This window comes from Cydia pomonella, chromosome 3 (assembly GCF_033807575.1).
Source record: "Cydia pomonella isolate Wapato2018A chromosome 3, ilCydPomo1, whole genome shotgun sequence".
Taxonomy (NCBI): Eukaryota; Metazoa; Arthropoda; class Insecta; order Lepidoptera; family Tortricidae; genus Cydia; species Cydia pomonella.
In genome coordinates this window covers 22095105-22112450 of record NC_084705.1, presented here as the reverse complement: position 1 = coordinate 22112450, position 17346 = coordinate 22095105, and the positions used below count along the sequence as shown (strand labels likewise).

At 35.8% G+C, this 17346-nt stretch overlaps 1 protein-coding gene across 1 annotated transcript in view; it reads left to right on the top strand.

Annotated features, from left to right (window-relative positions):
• Window positions 1–4193: 4193 nt before the first annotated feature.
• LOC133516305 (uncharacterized) overlaps window positions 4194–17346 on the top strand; it is a 102089-nt gene continuing 88936 nt past the window's right edge. Inside the window, exon 1 of the mRNA XM_061849161.1 lies at window positions 4194–4275. Coding sequence (XP_061705145.1) covers window positions 4242–4275 — 34 coding nt within the window. The 5' untranslated portion in view covers window positions 4194–4241. The remainder of the gene's footprint in view (window positions 4276–17346) is intronic.

Genomic DNA, 17346 nt, shown 5'->3' with positions numbered 1-17346 from the left:
GATAGACAGACGGACATGGCGAAACTATAAGGGGTTTCTAGGTGACTACGAAACCCTAAAAATGGACGTTAGGAAGCCCTGACACTATTTATGTAGACAAGTAGGTATATGACCAGTCAGTTAGCTACCTCAATATTAGTAAATCGGCACTTTGCTAATGGCTGGGACATAAAATTTGAAAAGTCCTTGAGTTTTATATCTATTTTCCACACCCTTTCGCGTGTTTCAAATGTGTCATTTAGTATGTGGTCCAAGATACCAACAATCATACCAAAATTACCAAGAATTATCATTTTTATAATGAACCACTATTCAAATCATTTGCAATTTATTTTTCAAGATTTTGCTACGTAACCAAAATATTACGTTCTACGCTTGCGGTCTTTTCAGTTGTAGTGATGTATTGAATGAATGAGAGAATGTAAAAAAAAACCGGACAAGTGCGAGTCGGACTCGCCCACCGAGGGTTCCGTACTTTTTAGTATTTGTTGTTATAGCGGCAACAGAAATACATCATCTGTGAAATTTTCAACTGTCTATCTATCACGGTTCATGAAATACAGCCCGGTGACAGACGGATAGAGAGACATACAGACGGACGGACAGCAGTCTTTGTAATAGGGTCCCGTTTTACCCTTTGGGTACGGAACCCTAAAAAGTAAAACAACTGTTTTTCTCCGTCTCAGTCTCCGTTGCCAATGTACGCCTGCATTACATGCGCGTTGCTGATCCTAACACTCCGCACCCTCGTTGAGCTCCGGCAACCTTACTCACCGGCAGGAACAAAGCACTATGAGTAGGGTCTACCTATAGTGTTATTTGGCTGCGGTTTTCTGTAAGGTGGAGGTACTTCCCCAGTTGGGCTCTGCTCTAGATCTGGAATGACATCCGCTGTGCTGTGCCCTACCACACAAAGCGACATGACATTCACAATGCCCAAAACTCTCTTTTGGACGTAGTTTAAGGACGTACCCGGATCCAAAGTAGCTGTCTAAAGTAGCAGGTACTTAAGCACTAATTTGAAATATCTTTGTCGTATCCAGAGTCTAATCAGACGGATTATTTACTGCAACTCGTGTGGGATCTGTAAGAAATGCACTTCGTCTAATCCATTGCGTCTGACGCTTCACAATGCACATTGGCAACAATTCCATAAAACTCTCCGCTCCATTGTTAATCTTTGGGCCAGCTGTTATATGTATGTCATGTATCTGACCCGTTAGTGGGTGGTCACACGACGGTTAAAAGTATAAATTATAGCTTTTACTAGAATTGTGCCAGTGCCATTATATTTTATGTTCCGAAGACCGATATTAGTAGAATTATACGCATTACTTATACAGTACTGTCATTGGGTCCTATAATTATCAATTTTCTACCTGATCCATCCACTAAGCCTGAGTTCATGCGATAGCCAATTCAATTAGGATTTAATCCCAAATCTATTGTTTGCTAAAGAGTCGCACACTTTCTCATTATTTTTTCAAATTATTTCTGATAAGAATATCACATGACAAACTGAATGGATTAATGTATCCTCTACTTGTCTAACATTAGGAAAAACGAGACTTTTACTTGGTGTGGGTCTTCGTTTTCCACACACTCAATTCATCGCTTGTTAGACATGTGATTTTAATAGACAATTTTTTTATTGATGAGTTAATAAATATTTAACGTATAGTTGCTATAATAGTTACGTCGAATTCTTTAAGTTTATAACCGTTTATAATACTTACACGTCAGTGGTTAAAGGTTAAAATGAAAGGGCTATGTTTATTAAATGTATAATTTATTAAAAGCTTTGTTATTAGTTGCGCATTGCTTACATTTCAAACAATGATATAGGTTGATACATTAAAGGCAAACGGTGCATAATTTAGTACCTCGCATGTTGAAATTGAATTTCAAAGGAGATAAATTCGTTTTCGTTTAACGCTTCAAATATGAAACAATAAGCTTAATGACAATATAAACAGTATGGGCTATTTCGATTGATCGCCTAGCGGATTAGTTATTAAAAAGAAACACACAATGATGTTCTACATTTACTTATATCGTGGTATGTATTATTTGAAATCATCCTCTACTGATGCATATGTTTATATGTTATAATAATAATGATTTTGGTGACCCAATACACAGCAAGGATTTACTCGCTAGAAAGTAAAGGCAAGACAATGTTTAACCTGGCACAATACCTAAGTGTTTTTTGACGTCTTGTTCAATAGTATTTAAACAACCTCTTTGCAATACTTATAGGTAACATGTCATTTTAGTCAATTTTCGCGTTCAAAGCTCGAAGACGGTAGGTTAATTTAGAGTATGTTGTGCTGTTCGCCTGTCTTGGCGTGATCATGAATAGTGAATAGTTGTGACACATATTGGTCGGTCATTAATTGAATACAGACCCGTTGCCCCGTGGCGCAGGCAAAGCTGCCCCCCTGTTAGCTGCGGCAGGGGACTCGATGAACCACGCCTAGACATTTAATTACTTACTAGATTATGTACGGTATGGTGTCAGTCGTGTTAAAGGGTTGCCGATGTTTCTGTTTTGAGTATTTCGCGTTTCAGTAAATTGTGCTGCAGTCCTAAGTAATAAAATCAATGTAGACATATAAAGAGTAAAACTGTAGAAGTTCTTCATTTCATAATAAAAATTCAACTTGACGCCATATGGTCGCCGTATCACAATCAAGCTTAGGAACAGGCGCATTCTAATTTTAATTATTGGATGCATTCGATTTGCATTAGATATGGATCGGATCTTTCAGCGTCGAAAATGACGTTTTTGGTTGAAGAAATGTCACTTTTAATACTGACAGATAAGATCCGTCTCTAATCCAGATACAATTCATATTGTATAAATAAAATTGGAATACGCCTTTTAAATGATATTTGTTTTTACACAAGAACTAATTTCGCTACCGCTCCTTGGCAACCGACATAACATTTCGGTTTTAGTCGCTATTATTCTATTTGGCTAACTATCAAATTTCAGACCAGCTTCTGTTCCAAAGTTGTTGTAATATGATATTGGGTACCTACTGTTCTGGTAAGCCTTTGTAGTATTCATGTATTCGACCGGTTTGGCCTAGTGGGTAGTGACCCTGCCTACGAAGCTGATGGTCCCGGGTTCAAATCCTGGTAAGGGCATTTATTCGTGTGATGAGCATGGATATTTGTTCCTGAGTCATGGGTGTTTTCTATGTATTTAAGTATTTATAAATATTTATATATTATATATATCGTTGTCTAAGTACCCTCAATACAAGCCTTATTGAGCTTACTGTGGGACTTAGTCAATTTGTGTAGTAATGTCCTATAATATTTATTTATTTATTTATTTTTAATTCCAGAAAATGCTTTTTATTATCAAAATACCTACATATAACAATAACAACATATGTATTAAGTAACAAAATACTTATTTACGTATTTATTTAAGCGTTCAAACTGAAACAGTGTAAAATATGTAAACAGTCAAAATATACCTATACAAACATCAAAGAATATGCACTCCTTCTTCTTATTTTTATTCTATTTATTTAGAAACAAACAGTCATACAATATTTCTGATAAAAACATATGTAGCTATAGAAAAAAAGGTCCGTGGCTATTACGAGGACAAAAAAGACTTAAATCTGTATTTTACAATAACAAATAGTATAGGTACTTGAAATATGTAAATATTATATACCTACTTATATTTTTGTGTTAGAACTAAAATCCTGATATGGAAAAAATCTATCAAATTTATAATAAGAAAAGTAAGGGCAAGCGCTATAATTTTCATAATTCAAATGAAAAGTTTTATCAAGAAAAAAAAACATCAATAACCGAATGTCGTTTGATTTTTAAGGTTTTAATTGCCAAGGAGCCCGTATCAGACTGAATTACTTATTTCTGACTATTGTCTTGGTGATAGGCGTGCATAACACGCTCAACTTTTACTCTATTACGCATGCATCAATCGGCGTGAGCGATTTTCAAAGTCTTATCAAAATAAGATCAAAACCGTAACAAATCTAAATCGCGCTCCAGTTTGTACAAACGCATGGTTAAGACGCGTCGATCTTAGTAGTCAGCCATATCATTAACAACGAATAAGAAACCTAAAATATTTAACAACGCACTTTATCCTTATACCAACCCATGGCACAGCCCTAAAGCGAATTGTATTATTAATTCATTGTACTGTCCCAACAATATCTATTGAAGGAACGTCAGTTCGTCGCATCTATATGGACGTCGGGACGTTTCAACAATTCGCAATGGGTAAGTCATTTTATTAAAGTATATTTTAGTGGCCTAATGATCGAAAAGAAAATAACAATATTAATATGCAGATTTAATTAAGAGTGTTACCTCCATCCAACGACACTTGCCTCATTATTATTGTATATAGCCTTTTACATTTTACCTGCTTTGTGCGTAGGTATACTTACGGCTAGGTATTTTTAAATTCTAAGCGTAAAATTTGACTTTCCCGGTCTCTGCTCTCAGATGCATCAAACTGTAATCAAAGCATATTAGGTATGCATCTACATATTATTATACATATAAAAGTAAGTAGTAGTTATGCTTTTGAGTGGGTTAAAATTAGAGGGTAGGTACTAATCTATTCACGTAGATTTAAAGTAGTGTTTCAATCACAATACCGGATTCGTTTACAAGTTGTATAATTCCCTGTTCCTGCACTAGGTAAGTACGCCTTGCCCCTTAAGTAACAATGATATGCGAAGCTTATATTTTAAAAATCGTCATATCTTTTCTTTTGTTATAATCTGAAGAAGCTTTAGAAGTTCACCCACATAATATTTAAAAAAGCGGCAGGTACGAAATATTTTCTGTATAATATCTAAATTACGTATTTAGTGCACTTAATTATTTATAAGGTGCAGAAAATAATTCTCACCCTAAATCTATGCTTGTTCAGTTACTTTTTAGAATAAACAGCTCTGCGTGATGAATGCCCAGCTTCAAAAGGTAAACATATCGCAATGCAGAACATGATGCGCTCTCGTAATTGGAAACCGGCTACTATGATAGGAATGATAGGATTGATTGTTCCTGTATTTCTAAGACACCTCTATATTAATTACGAGTGTACGGCTATGGATCAAATTTACAACGTAATTGTTGAAATTAGAATTTAGAGTGATAAGCGGTCGAGGCCGATAATATAATCGTTATAATTTATTTATTATCGCTTTTTAGCGGTGACTAAGGTTGCCAGAGCTCAACGAGGGAAGGGGCGGGTTTAGGGTCGGCAACGCGCATGTAACTCCTCTGGAGTTGCAGGTGTACATAGGCTACGGAGACTGCTTACCATCAGGCGGGCCGTATGCTTATTTGCCACCGACGTAGTATAAAAAAAAAGTCCGCCTGTTGTTACCTACTCACTTATGTCCTTTCTTTGTTTGTAACATGTATTTTTCTTTGTAGTATTTAAATAAATGACAGCATTACAGTAAAAACTAAGGCACTGTGAATATTTGAATAATACCTTTGTTGTATCAACGTAAGTACATTATTTTTAACTCCCGATGCAAAAAGAGGGGTGTTATAAGTTTAACGCCAATGATTTACCCCCCCTCATTCATACTAAGTTTCTAAACTAAGTTTAAAAACCTCATTGGTTTTTTTTTAATAATTTATTTATATCGATCAATCTGGTTCCGATATGATACTGATCTGTCAGTGTCAGGAGTGACATTTCTTCAATCAAAAACATCAGAGAGAGAGAGAGACAGAGAAAAGTCTAACATATATATAATATATTAGCTCTTCTATATAGAATTCTTTTCAACCCTTCTAATCCTTCATATCTTAAGTAGCGTTTTAGTTATCTCTCTTTCGTCAGGCCTTCAGGAAAATACCTACCTACTTGTTCCCCCTCTTTCTTCTACGAAATTTTATGATAACTCATTTTCACACTGGTATCAATAAAGAAGAAGTCGCACATGGTGCCTGTAAGACGAGTGTGGTACCGCCGAACCGGCTAATTCTGGCTTGCGGATTGCTACACCGAATAAGGCTATACGTAACGCGCTTGCATTACACCGCCACGGCTGCTGAAGTGGTGAAGTATATATACCAGAAGACCAGCTACAAGCTGAGGGTGTTCCAGTTTCGATCGCATCACTACGTGCAATTCAACTCTTTTCCGCGACCGCTGCAGGGGACCATCGAATGCTCCGATTTCTGGCCGAAGGGTATCGTGTTTCGGAGGTTCCGTGGCAAACTGCCGAATAAGACACAAGAGCCACGCCGTTTTGTCACGTAAATAGTGTTGCGCAAGGTATTTGTAGTGTGGGACTTGTTCCCTGAATATTTTTTTAAATAAATTTTTAAATAATAAATAAAACTCTTCATAGTTTTAAAAACCAACTGAAGAATCGTTGTTTTTCTCTTACTTGCTGTGTGCCGCTGTGTATATATTATGCATATATGTATGTAATTTATGTTTGTAGATATGTATATTTATAGTATATCTAATTTATATTTTACGATTTGAATGTATTGATACGTATTTATTTTCTGTAAAGATTTTTGTTCTTTATATCTTGCTACCTTAAGGTTGCCTAGTAGAGATCGTTTATAGCGTTAAGACCGCCTGTTGCTACCTTTATTTACATTGTAAATCTGTTGTTTGAATTTGTTTTCTGTTGGTGCAATAAACTATAAAGTCGTATCGTATATTTACTTTACTTTTCTTAATGTACTGTTGACCGATAAATAAAAGTGGATGAAGAGGTACTTTAGTAAGTAAATAAGTGAATATTCTTTTGCTTTAGAATTTGTACATTACGTAGTTGTTGAGCGTTCGTAAAGTAGGTTTTTGCGAATATCTTGCTTGCGCTTTTTACTATTCCAATTTTTTTTCTGACCGTAATCCATACGTCCTTGCCAAGGGGTTTGTATGTTAAAAAAAAACATTGTTTTTCGGCATTCGATATTTTAGTTACAAAAAATATTATTACACGATATAAAGTAAATATTTTTTACTATACAAATACAATTTAATATAGGTAACCGAAAATTTCACTAAAAATCTTTTTCATTTATCTGACTGAATGGAACTATCGTAGCAACGTTGGCTGTCGTAAACTGAAAATAATAAAATAAAAAGTATAACCGGCGCCAGCTATTTTCACCTAAAATTGATTTGATCAAAATAATTCATCGTAAATAGCAACTGTGTGAGTGTTTTTGTGATTAAAGTTTACAATCTATATATCATCGCTAATCGTTAATATAATATATATAGTGCTGAATTGACAATATCATTTAACTTAAAGGGAAAATTAGTAGCCGTAGATAGCCGTAGTACAAATATTACACTTGTGCAGGTAACCGATATTTGTTTTATTGGGATTTTTTCCTAAATTTATTTAAAAAAGTCGTTTATTGTACGTTTGCAAGTGTCATTATGTACTTGTCCTGTGTCTTTTATTTGCCTACAGTTCATAAGATACATATCAGGACTCACATGATACACTTTGCACACTTGCAATAAAATCTATGATTGCACCAATAAGTTAATTACAATGATACTAGGTAACCACGGGCGATCTTATCGCTAAAAAGTGATGTCTTCTAGGCACCTTTTGGGTAGTGAAAAATGAAGATTTCATATAAAAGTCAACTTTCTATCATGCATATGCATATAAAATTCGACGACCGGTCTGGCCTCGTGGGTAGTGACCCTGCCTATGAAGCCGATGGTCCCGGGTTCAAATCCAGGTAAGGGCATTTATTCGTATGATGAGCATGGATATTTGTTCCTGAGGCATGGGTGTTTTATATGTATTTAAGTATTTATAATTATTTATATATTATATATATATCGTTGTCTAAGTACCCTCAACACAAGCCTTATTGAGCTTACTGTGGGACTTAGTCAATTTGTGTAATAATGTCCTATAATATATATTTATTTATTTAAAATATAATAATTCATCACATTTCTCCCATACATGCAAAACGGGAATTAATTATTATTATTTTGTTTCAAAGTCCAAAAAAAATTACTCGCTGCCATTCAACTTTTGAATCATGAGTCCAAAAATTATGAAAAAAATACATGAAAGTAAAACTTTATAAAGACTTATCATGAAAAAATATATAAATATACTAATAAATCCTCATTTTTTTTTAAATTTTAGGTACTCGTATTTATAACTATAGGAGTACCTATTTTAGATATAGTTTACACCCATCACATGCCTCCTGGTGAACAATAGTAACCCAGTGGCTCTGAGCTTAAAGTTTTATAAGTTACCTAGGTGGACGGGTAATGGATAAGCATATACATTTTAAGCACTTCTCAAGATAGAAGTTGCCTATCTCGAGTTCAGTTTACAAATTTGTAGGAGTTCCGTGCCTTCAAGCATGTAAGTGCTTCGCTATAAAGCGTCTACGAGCTACGGGTGGCGTAGCACTTTACTACGCCGAAGCGAATGTGTTAAATTGTTTGGAATGGACAGGTTTTGTGGCATTTCAATGCATTCGTGATCAGAATGTTTGATACTGGGTTATGTTGAATGTCATTTATCGGCTGTCTGATTTCATAGTGCAGTGGAATAGGGCGCCATGGCCGGGTACCCTAGGTGTAGTGGAATAGGGTTAGGTAAAGCGTAGACGTCATGGCGTTAGCCGCGTAAGCTGAAGATGCCCGTACGATTACCTCTCAAATTTGTCAAATCTTACCTTTAATAACAAGAGTCAAGGCACGCGTCGTTGTGAATGACACAATATATAGTCATATTGAAAAAAATATAATTTATAATAGTATATAATTAACATCAAACACTACCCACGATGTCTGGGCATTGTCCGACAACAATGAGCTATGAAATTCTATTCAAAATACGCTAGATTTTGGAGTAAGTACCCTTGACCAAGGGTATTGCCAAAGAGGATGAATAAACAGTTCCACAAAGGGCTAAGTCTCCTAGAGCAAGTGTTTTAATCGCCAGGATAGTTAAAATATGCAGGACGTCTATTGTAAACAGGATTTTCACGCTCGAAACGCAAGTTGTCCCCTTTAGAGAACAATGAAAAGGTTTGAGCAAACAAAGGTATTGTGAAAGTGTTGTTCGCTCTGTGGTTCCGTATGAATGTTAGTTTTATTAAAACTGACTTCGTGTATTTGTTTCGCATGACGAGGTCCACGTTTCAAATTTGATGAACAGACTTACTTTAGATAACATTATTTTTAAACTATTTTATACATTTATTTTGTAACTGTTGAAGTGATATTATCATATTACACATTGATTGACAGAGGGCCCAAATCACTGTTTCCTAGAGGGGTAATCTGATTTTAATAATAGGTTAAGAATTCATCTGAAAGGTATTCTTTAGCCAGGAAAGTCACTTTGACACTGATCATAGATCATATTCATAACAAATAAAATTTATAACCTGTTAATACAATCAGAATACGCTTCCTGAGCAAAATATACAGAAAGACTGATCAATAACATACACAGGAACTGCAGTGTATAGTAGTGTGTTTTTCAAGAAATTAAACGAATGTGTTCGCGAAGGTGAAAAATAACATGTATCGTATTTTATGTGGCGCTAAAATCTAATGCTTTAAAATATTGTGTCCTTAAAATGATAGTTATTTGTACAATCAGCATCAAAAGTAACTTATCAGTCTTAACAATTAATTATTTTACTTCTAAGATAAATAGTTACTTTGCTGTAATTACTAAAACAATTCAGTTTATAAACATCACCCCGCGGCAGCAGATTATCTACATATTGACAGAATCTCAGTTCGAATAGCAACGCGATGACGGAGGGTACAGTGGTACATGAAATTGTAGAAATTAAATAATATGGAACTAAAGGCGTTATAGTGGCAACATCCACACACATTTCTTTAGCTCAAATAAATAAATCAAAGCATAGATGTCTTGCTATTCATGATGGGGAATCCAAGCACGACAATGCCTGGTTTACTTGTTTAAAAGAGAAACGCATTAGGCGCCACGAGCAGGCCTCCAACCCGCGCCCACCTGAGGGAGCATACACCTGACGCGCGTGGACGCGGGATCATCTCTCCCATAGGACTATACAGCCACGAACGCAAATTTCGTCACCAGGATGCTGCTTAAAACATCTGACACAGATGGAAATACCAATTATTATTATTAGATGTACAATTATTGATGCGACATTTTGGTTTAATTTATCTATCGTAAAGTTACTTCGTTGTACAGTAACTGATACCAACCGGAAGGAAGCCGATACATGTTAAAATATCGTGAAAAGTCAAAATACTTTTTAGCGAATCCTAAAACCCCTTTCGCTTAGCTGCAGTTACTAATGACTGTGAGCCGTTGGTATAAAAATCTCGCAAGTCGCGACATTTTATTGTCACGGCGCGCCGCGGCGATGTACACCGTAGTTAGTGACGAATTATTTCGGAGATCAGTTATTCAAATGTTTTAAATAAGTATTTTAATGTCTGCGAGGTACATAAATGTGTACGTCCTAATGTCATCACAAAAAATGCCTGTTCCATTTGTTTCACCGTATGTCGTAAGTAAACAATAGGTGTAGGTACTGTACAAACATTTCAAATACACAGAAGCTACTCGTAAATCTACACTCAGCTAGTGATGTGTTACTGGTATATTCACTTTTATAATGATGTGAACGAGATGCACAGATAACGTAAAGGTGACGTTTGGATGTCAACTACAGCTGCATTACTGTTGCGACATTACCAATGCCGCCGCTGTAGCTGTTCATTTCATCCATTCGTACCTCCGCAAACATTCCAGAAGCACTGCAAAACCGAGCCTCAACAACATTCTGTACCCATTATTTAATGGGACACGCAAGGCGCTGTAAGCTCGCTTCGTATATCGTACAATGATGCCACAGTAATGCAGCTACAATTGCCATCCAAACGTCACCTTAAGACGAGTTTTTACCAAGAAACTGCAATTTCCTTGACGAAGGAAGTCCCGCCGTGAATACAATCTTTACAACCATCCGCGTCTTTGAAGTAGCGCTCTTAGGACTTCCGCGTAATTCGAAAAACATTAATTTGTAACAGTTAACCATGAAAATAAGTATTTTTAAAGTCTGAAAAAAAAAGATTTGGTTAGCATTAACTAGAATGTCATAATTTTAACAGTGACTGCGCCTCTGATTTCACTTAAAACGTGCCCAGGTGACCGGCACATTCTCTAATATTATCAAAAATGAAGTGTATTAGGAGCACAAATAATAGTTTTTCATGTACAACCTTATTACATTAGTATTAAGTCTAAATTTAAAAAAATGTGTTTCTAATTGTGATGTTAGGTATGTTTCAAAATTTGCCCCACCTAAGTGTATCTCATTTGCGGTTGTAACGCATAGCGTGGTCGCGAGTATTTGGCGAGTAATTGCCGACTCGCGTGACAATCAACTCCATACTGTGAGCTTTTATTTAATACTGTCATAATTATAAGACATGACGTTACAATGCGGAATGCGGTGTTACGACATGATCTTTGTATATAAATCATGACCAAAATTTACTATGCTAATTAAAGTTACAAATTTTGTGTAATGATGTGGTATCGTTTGACTAAATGCATTCAAATTACGAATATGATCTCACTTTGCCATCTCGCTCTCTACTTAAATGTGTATCCTAAATACTACTCCGATGCACTGAAAGTGATGTCAAAATGACATAAATTAAAAATTTGTAAATTACAACTAAAATACAATCGGAAAAATTATCTGACTTTAAAAACACTGGCCGTGCACGGGCCACGCGAACAAAATACATTTTTTTATTAATTTTTGTTGAGTTTCGTCCTTGCAATTCCATTGATTAAGTTAAGGAAGTTGTTGATGTTTCTTATTTTTTATATTAATCCTATGTAAGTACTTTTGGGAGCGAAGAGTAAACAAAGTGGAGGCTGCGTCAACCATTCATTGCGGAAGCGTGCAAATTCTTCCGATCAACCGTAATAGAGTACTTTTGTTTTATTTTTGGCACTTCTTCGGAACGGGATTTTATGAAAATTGTTTTAATTATCCAACTTCACTCGGGAAGTATTTCAAAGAGCAAATGAATTCTATCGAATTTTAAATCAAATAGCTTTTTACTTTTATCTAGTAGGGAAGGCATTAAATCAGAGTAACAGGCCAATTCGAACATACACTGATATCTTTAACCGGTGTCATTCAGTTATCGTGCATTTCACTCGTTCTTGTCCGAACATGTATTGGTTCGGGCGACCCGCACGATAACTAAATAAAATGATTCAAATATTATTCTGATGTCAGTGTAAGTTCGAATTAGTTAAGAGGTCTCTTTTCAAAATATGCCACATTTTTCTTGTACTTGTTAATTTTTTTCTATTTTAAGTTCCTAACATATTTTTTTCTACCTGCAGAAAAAAGGTGCACTGAAATAACTTTAGAAACGAATAAATTACAATATTCCTGTTTTAATTCATATCTTACTTAAAATCAAAATTTACAACTAGAAGTACACTTTCGCCTTCACTAATATGCTTACCAAAGCGTCTGTCTGTGTAAATAATGCTATAATTAGTAAGGAATAAATTAAGGTAAATTCGGAAACGCCAAATATCTACTAAACTTATTTGGCGTTTCCGAATTTACCTTCTGTAAAGGTGACATTCGGATGGTAACTGGAGCTGCATTATTTCAGCGGCATTACTGCGGCCTTGACGCACGCATTGTCACTGACAGTGTTAGCCGAACGTTAATTAGAATTGAAAATATTGAAATTAAACCAGTACAAATTGAACCGTAAACCGTAACGGACGTTGACGTGGACCGTTCGGCCAACATTGGTCACTGATTGCCTAGATACAATTAGTGGCGAATTGAACGTTCGACTTGTGACAAGAATGCGGCGGCGCAAATGCTGTAACTGACAATTTATTTGATAAAATTAGTGACGTTCGCAGTCGCATGTCGCCGCAATAATGTCGCAGCAGTAATGCAGCTGCTGTTACCATCCGAATTTTACCTTCAAGGCGTTGATGCCACTGCTCTATCTGTCAAGACCCTTCATGAAGTGAGTGACGTTCGCCGACGCATTACTGTAGCTACTATGACGTTCAATCCGTAACTTATGTTATCAAGGGAGTTGACAGTGACGGCGTTCAAGTCAAGGCCGCTGCAGTAATGCCGCTGCAGTAGCCTTCCGAATGTCACCTTAATGCATTTTGTATTAAATTGAAAATGCAGCTAAATATAGTAAGATTTGGCTGTGATTTAGGTAATTTCACCTAATATCTTCTTCGGTTACCGCGATAGTTAATCATTGAATAAGACTACGAAAACATCTCGACGTTTCGAACCCTATAGGTACCCTTTAATTTCAACTAGATAAAACTTTTTTAGTACATTTTAGGAAAGATAAAGCGTAAAATAAATGACACGTCATAAGTTAGATTGTTCAATTATCGCCAGACAAAGCTAAGCGGATTTCAAATGGAGCGAAAGCTGCCTTAATTAGGAGTGACTTTTTAAATTAATTGATAATTAAGCTTTGCTCTCACAGCGACCATTTTCAATCTCGTTAATACGGGTACGGGTGTTTTTGGAATAATATTACACTGTGATCGTAGTCTATTTTTGGCTAGACTAAAATATCTTACGTATATATTCATATTATTTAAATAAAACAATTCAATCTGAGTCATCAGCATGATTTCATAGTTTTATAATACCTAACGTTTAAATTACAGAATTTAGTGAATGAATTAAGGGGGTTAAATTTGAAACAGATGTCATTTGCAATCGAAACACACGAGTACATGTATGTGGCAGTGGACAAGCTGCGTAAATATTCTGGCTGACGCTTTTAATTTAATTGGACTCCATTTTCATGTTTTCTCCATATGTCCGAATTTGTACACGTTTTTGCTTGATAACCTACCATTATTTTAGCGCAAAAATATTGATACGTATGCAACTAGTATATTATAAAAACGGGTAGTCACCACAGCGCCTCAGATACGTTTTGTACTGCGGCTATCGTGATACCCATAACTCTTGAAGGACTTGACGGCTCTTGTGAATACCATGTTGGCCGGTCAAGTGTCTCCAGAGGTTACAGGCATTATTCTGTACGGAGCCAACCTATGCAGGATGACTCACGTTAGAATGGCCCGGGTCCGAGACGCGGCATCACTTTGTTTTGTATAGAAAGCACCACGGTTACCTGTCATAGAACATAAAGTGTCGGTAGCCTCAGCCCGGACCCAGGCCGTTATAGTGTGTAGTCATCATTTTACCAAAAAAGACAAAGGCAGTATAAACATGTGTGTTGCAATAAAAAAAAATGTTGTTTATTCAGGTATCAACCCATTACATTACAATAATTACAACGCGAATATACAAGTAAAAATTAAATTAAAATTTCTAGACTAAAATTAAAATTAAAACTAATTAAATAGGTGCAGCGGGGAAACCTTGCTCATACAGTAGCAGATTGCATACACTACTTTAACAATGCTGTTCGCCAATACGCTCACTCTCCTGACAAACGACCAGTGCCTTTTACGCATTTTAGCGTAAAAGTCATCTACTCTGTTCTCGGCGAACATACCAGGCCGCGTAGCCAACGTTACAATCGTTAACGCTCCGTAGCGAAGCTTAGTCATCTCTCTCTATCACTCTTCCATGTTAGTGCGACTGTGACAGTTGCGTTTCGTTCGCCACGGAGCGTGAACGATATGCATGTTGGCTACACCGCCACGGTAGCCGTAACATTGCACGAAACGCGTTGTTGTACTGTACTCGAAGTCTATTGAACGAACGTTTCGTGAAATGGTACCACAGCTGACTAGTGGAGAACGCCTGACAGTACGCCTTGAACAAAGTTATTTTGGCTTGGTCGGAACAGTGAGCAAACCGACGTGCCAGCATGTTGGTTCTCATCTCTATGGCCCGCCGCTGTCTTTCGAGATCGTCATCGTCCGTTAATCTGTCTGTCAAAAACATGCCCTAGATACTTAGCTATTTACACATTATAATTTTTCCCGTTTAGCCTAACGGGTGGAACAATATCAGGGCCCTTATCATATTTAAAAACAATTAATTCTGATTAATGAATTAAACAAAAATACCTGAAACATAAGAATTCATTGATGAAACCACATTCATATTTATATATATACTAAGTTAACTCAAGATACTCGTCCTGCGATGTCTATTGTCTACGAATCATTTATACAATACTATTTATACGGAGGTATATCTTATCATACTCGTAAAATCCAATAGCAATTTGATGTCAATAACAAGGAAAATAGATAAGATTTATTTACCGAAAATCTCCGAACGCTGCTACATCGACAAAAATATATATCTTTATCGATAATATGTAGAAGATAGGTACATTTAAGTTGCTTGATTGTTGCTATCGATTTTCGAGAAATAATATTTTTGTAGTCTCTAAAATAAAAATAAACGTTAATAGTTTGTCGAAGCATCGGCTACAGTTAATGAGATTCAGTAACATAAAACTTGTGGCTCTGTGAGTTGTAGTAAACCTCGCGACCCCCCATAGCCCCATATTTTAACACCATTTTAATTTTAATGTTAACTTGTATGTTTCAAAGCTTTTATGAGCCATGTTGCTTAAATCAAATAAATACAATACAATAGAATAGCCCTGTAATTATACTCAGAGTCCGTCTAAGCGGATTTTTTACCGATTTGAATAAAACAAGGTGAGTAAATGTCACATAACCGTGCATTACATTAAAATTTAGATCACATCTTTATTTACTACTTGTTTACTTTGTGGTTTTCGTTAGACGCGAATACCCGTCTGGATTATACTTTACAAAAGGGATTAAAAATCAGTGTCACATTAATTGTTTATTAATCTGCAGCTGACTATACGGGTGAGACGCAAGACGATTGACTGTACTATCAAAGCTAATGAAATGCCAAAGAATTATTAAAGATGATCAAATCGGTCATATTTCGTTAAAGAGCGATCAAACATGCGTCCGGCAGGTGGGTCGATCGTATTATCTGGCTACCTTAATTTCCTCGCATCGCATAGGTACGAGTGGATATTCATTTCCTCTCAGGAAATTAGAGTTCACGGTAAAATATGTAGTTAAGTCTTAAATGTATTGCAGAAACTTGTGCTAGACGGTCAACATTGCTTTGTTGACAATTTATTTCACGTTTTCGTTTTCAGTGATTGGCATCGATCGAAGAAGAACGTGCCTAAACCTCGAATTGAACTTTTATTAGACTTACCAACTACACAATTATTGGACAAAATGATCGTTGAAACTTGTAAGCACCTTATTTTGTTTCATGTAGCATTTTCAGCGTTTACCTACAAATCGTTTCTTCTTTTTGTGTGCACCGAAATTATAAGAACATCACATTTATAATAAATATCGCAGACGTTTTTTATTTAAGACAGTTAACAATATTGAAAGCTACATGACATAGATACAAGGGCTAATATCAGAAAATAAATAAGAACATTTCAACATACTAACAATTCAGCTGCCTTCAGTAATACTGGAAACCAAAGTAGGTAGGTATAGGGCAAATCAATTTCAGCAAATTAATCATAAAGATAATGGACAAATGATTTGCTATTTGTAAGAAAAAATGTTAGAAAATAATTACCTGTTACTGCCAATAATGAGGAAATATTGCTCGATTCAACATACCTTCCTACTTTTTTGTCGTGTCCGTTTGGTCCTTGTTGAAACAAATTATATATGTTATTCATTAATATCAACACTAACAATATAATTATAAATATTATAAATGTACTGTACATTTATTTAATTGTAGTAGTAGTAGTAAAACACTTATCCACTAAATATATAAAATCATATAAAAGACGTTTCAGCAATAACGCCAATAAAACGAGAAAACCCTTTTCATCAATCTTGCCGCGAAACAAAATTTAAATTATGATCATGTTATCGTTTACGGCGCGATTATGGGCACCTTGGGACATTTACCTAAATCTACATGGCTGTCAGGGAACCCCTATTAACGCGCCAAATTGTGCCTGCCTCAAATGGCATGTGTCCAAGTTTATCTGATTTTGTTAAAAATTGGTTAACTGCCTTTTAAGCGATGTACAAAATTATTTGTTTTGTGAAAGGGTCTGTATTTGACACGTGTTAGAACATTTTGAGGATGCTGGACGGGGGTTAATTGTATATATTATACATAGAGAAATCTGTAAACTTTGAGTGCTCACTCCATACATAGATAAAAACCCATTATGACGACCGGTCTGGCCTAGCCTGACCCTGCCTATGAAGCCGATGGTTCCGGGTTCAAATCCCGGTA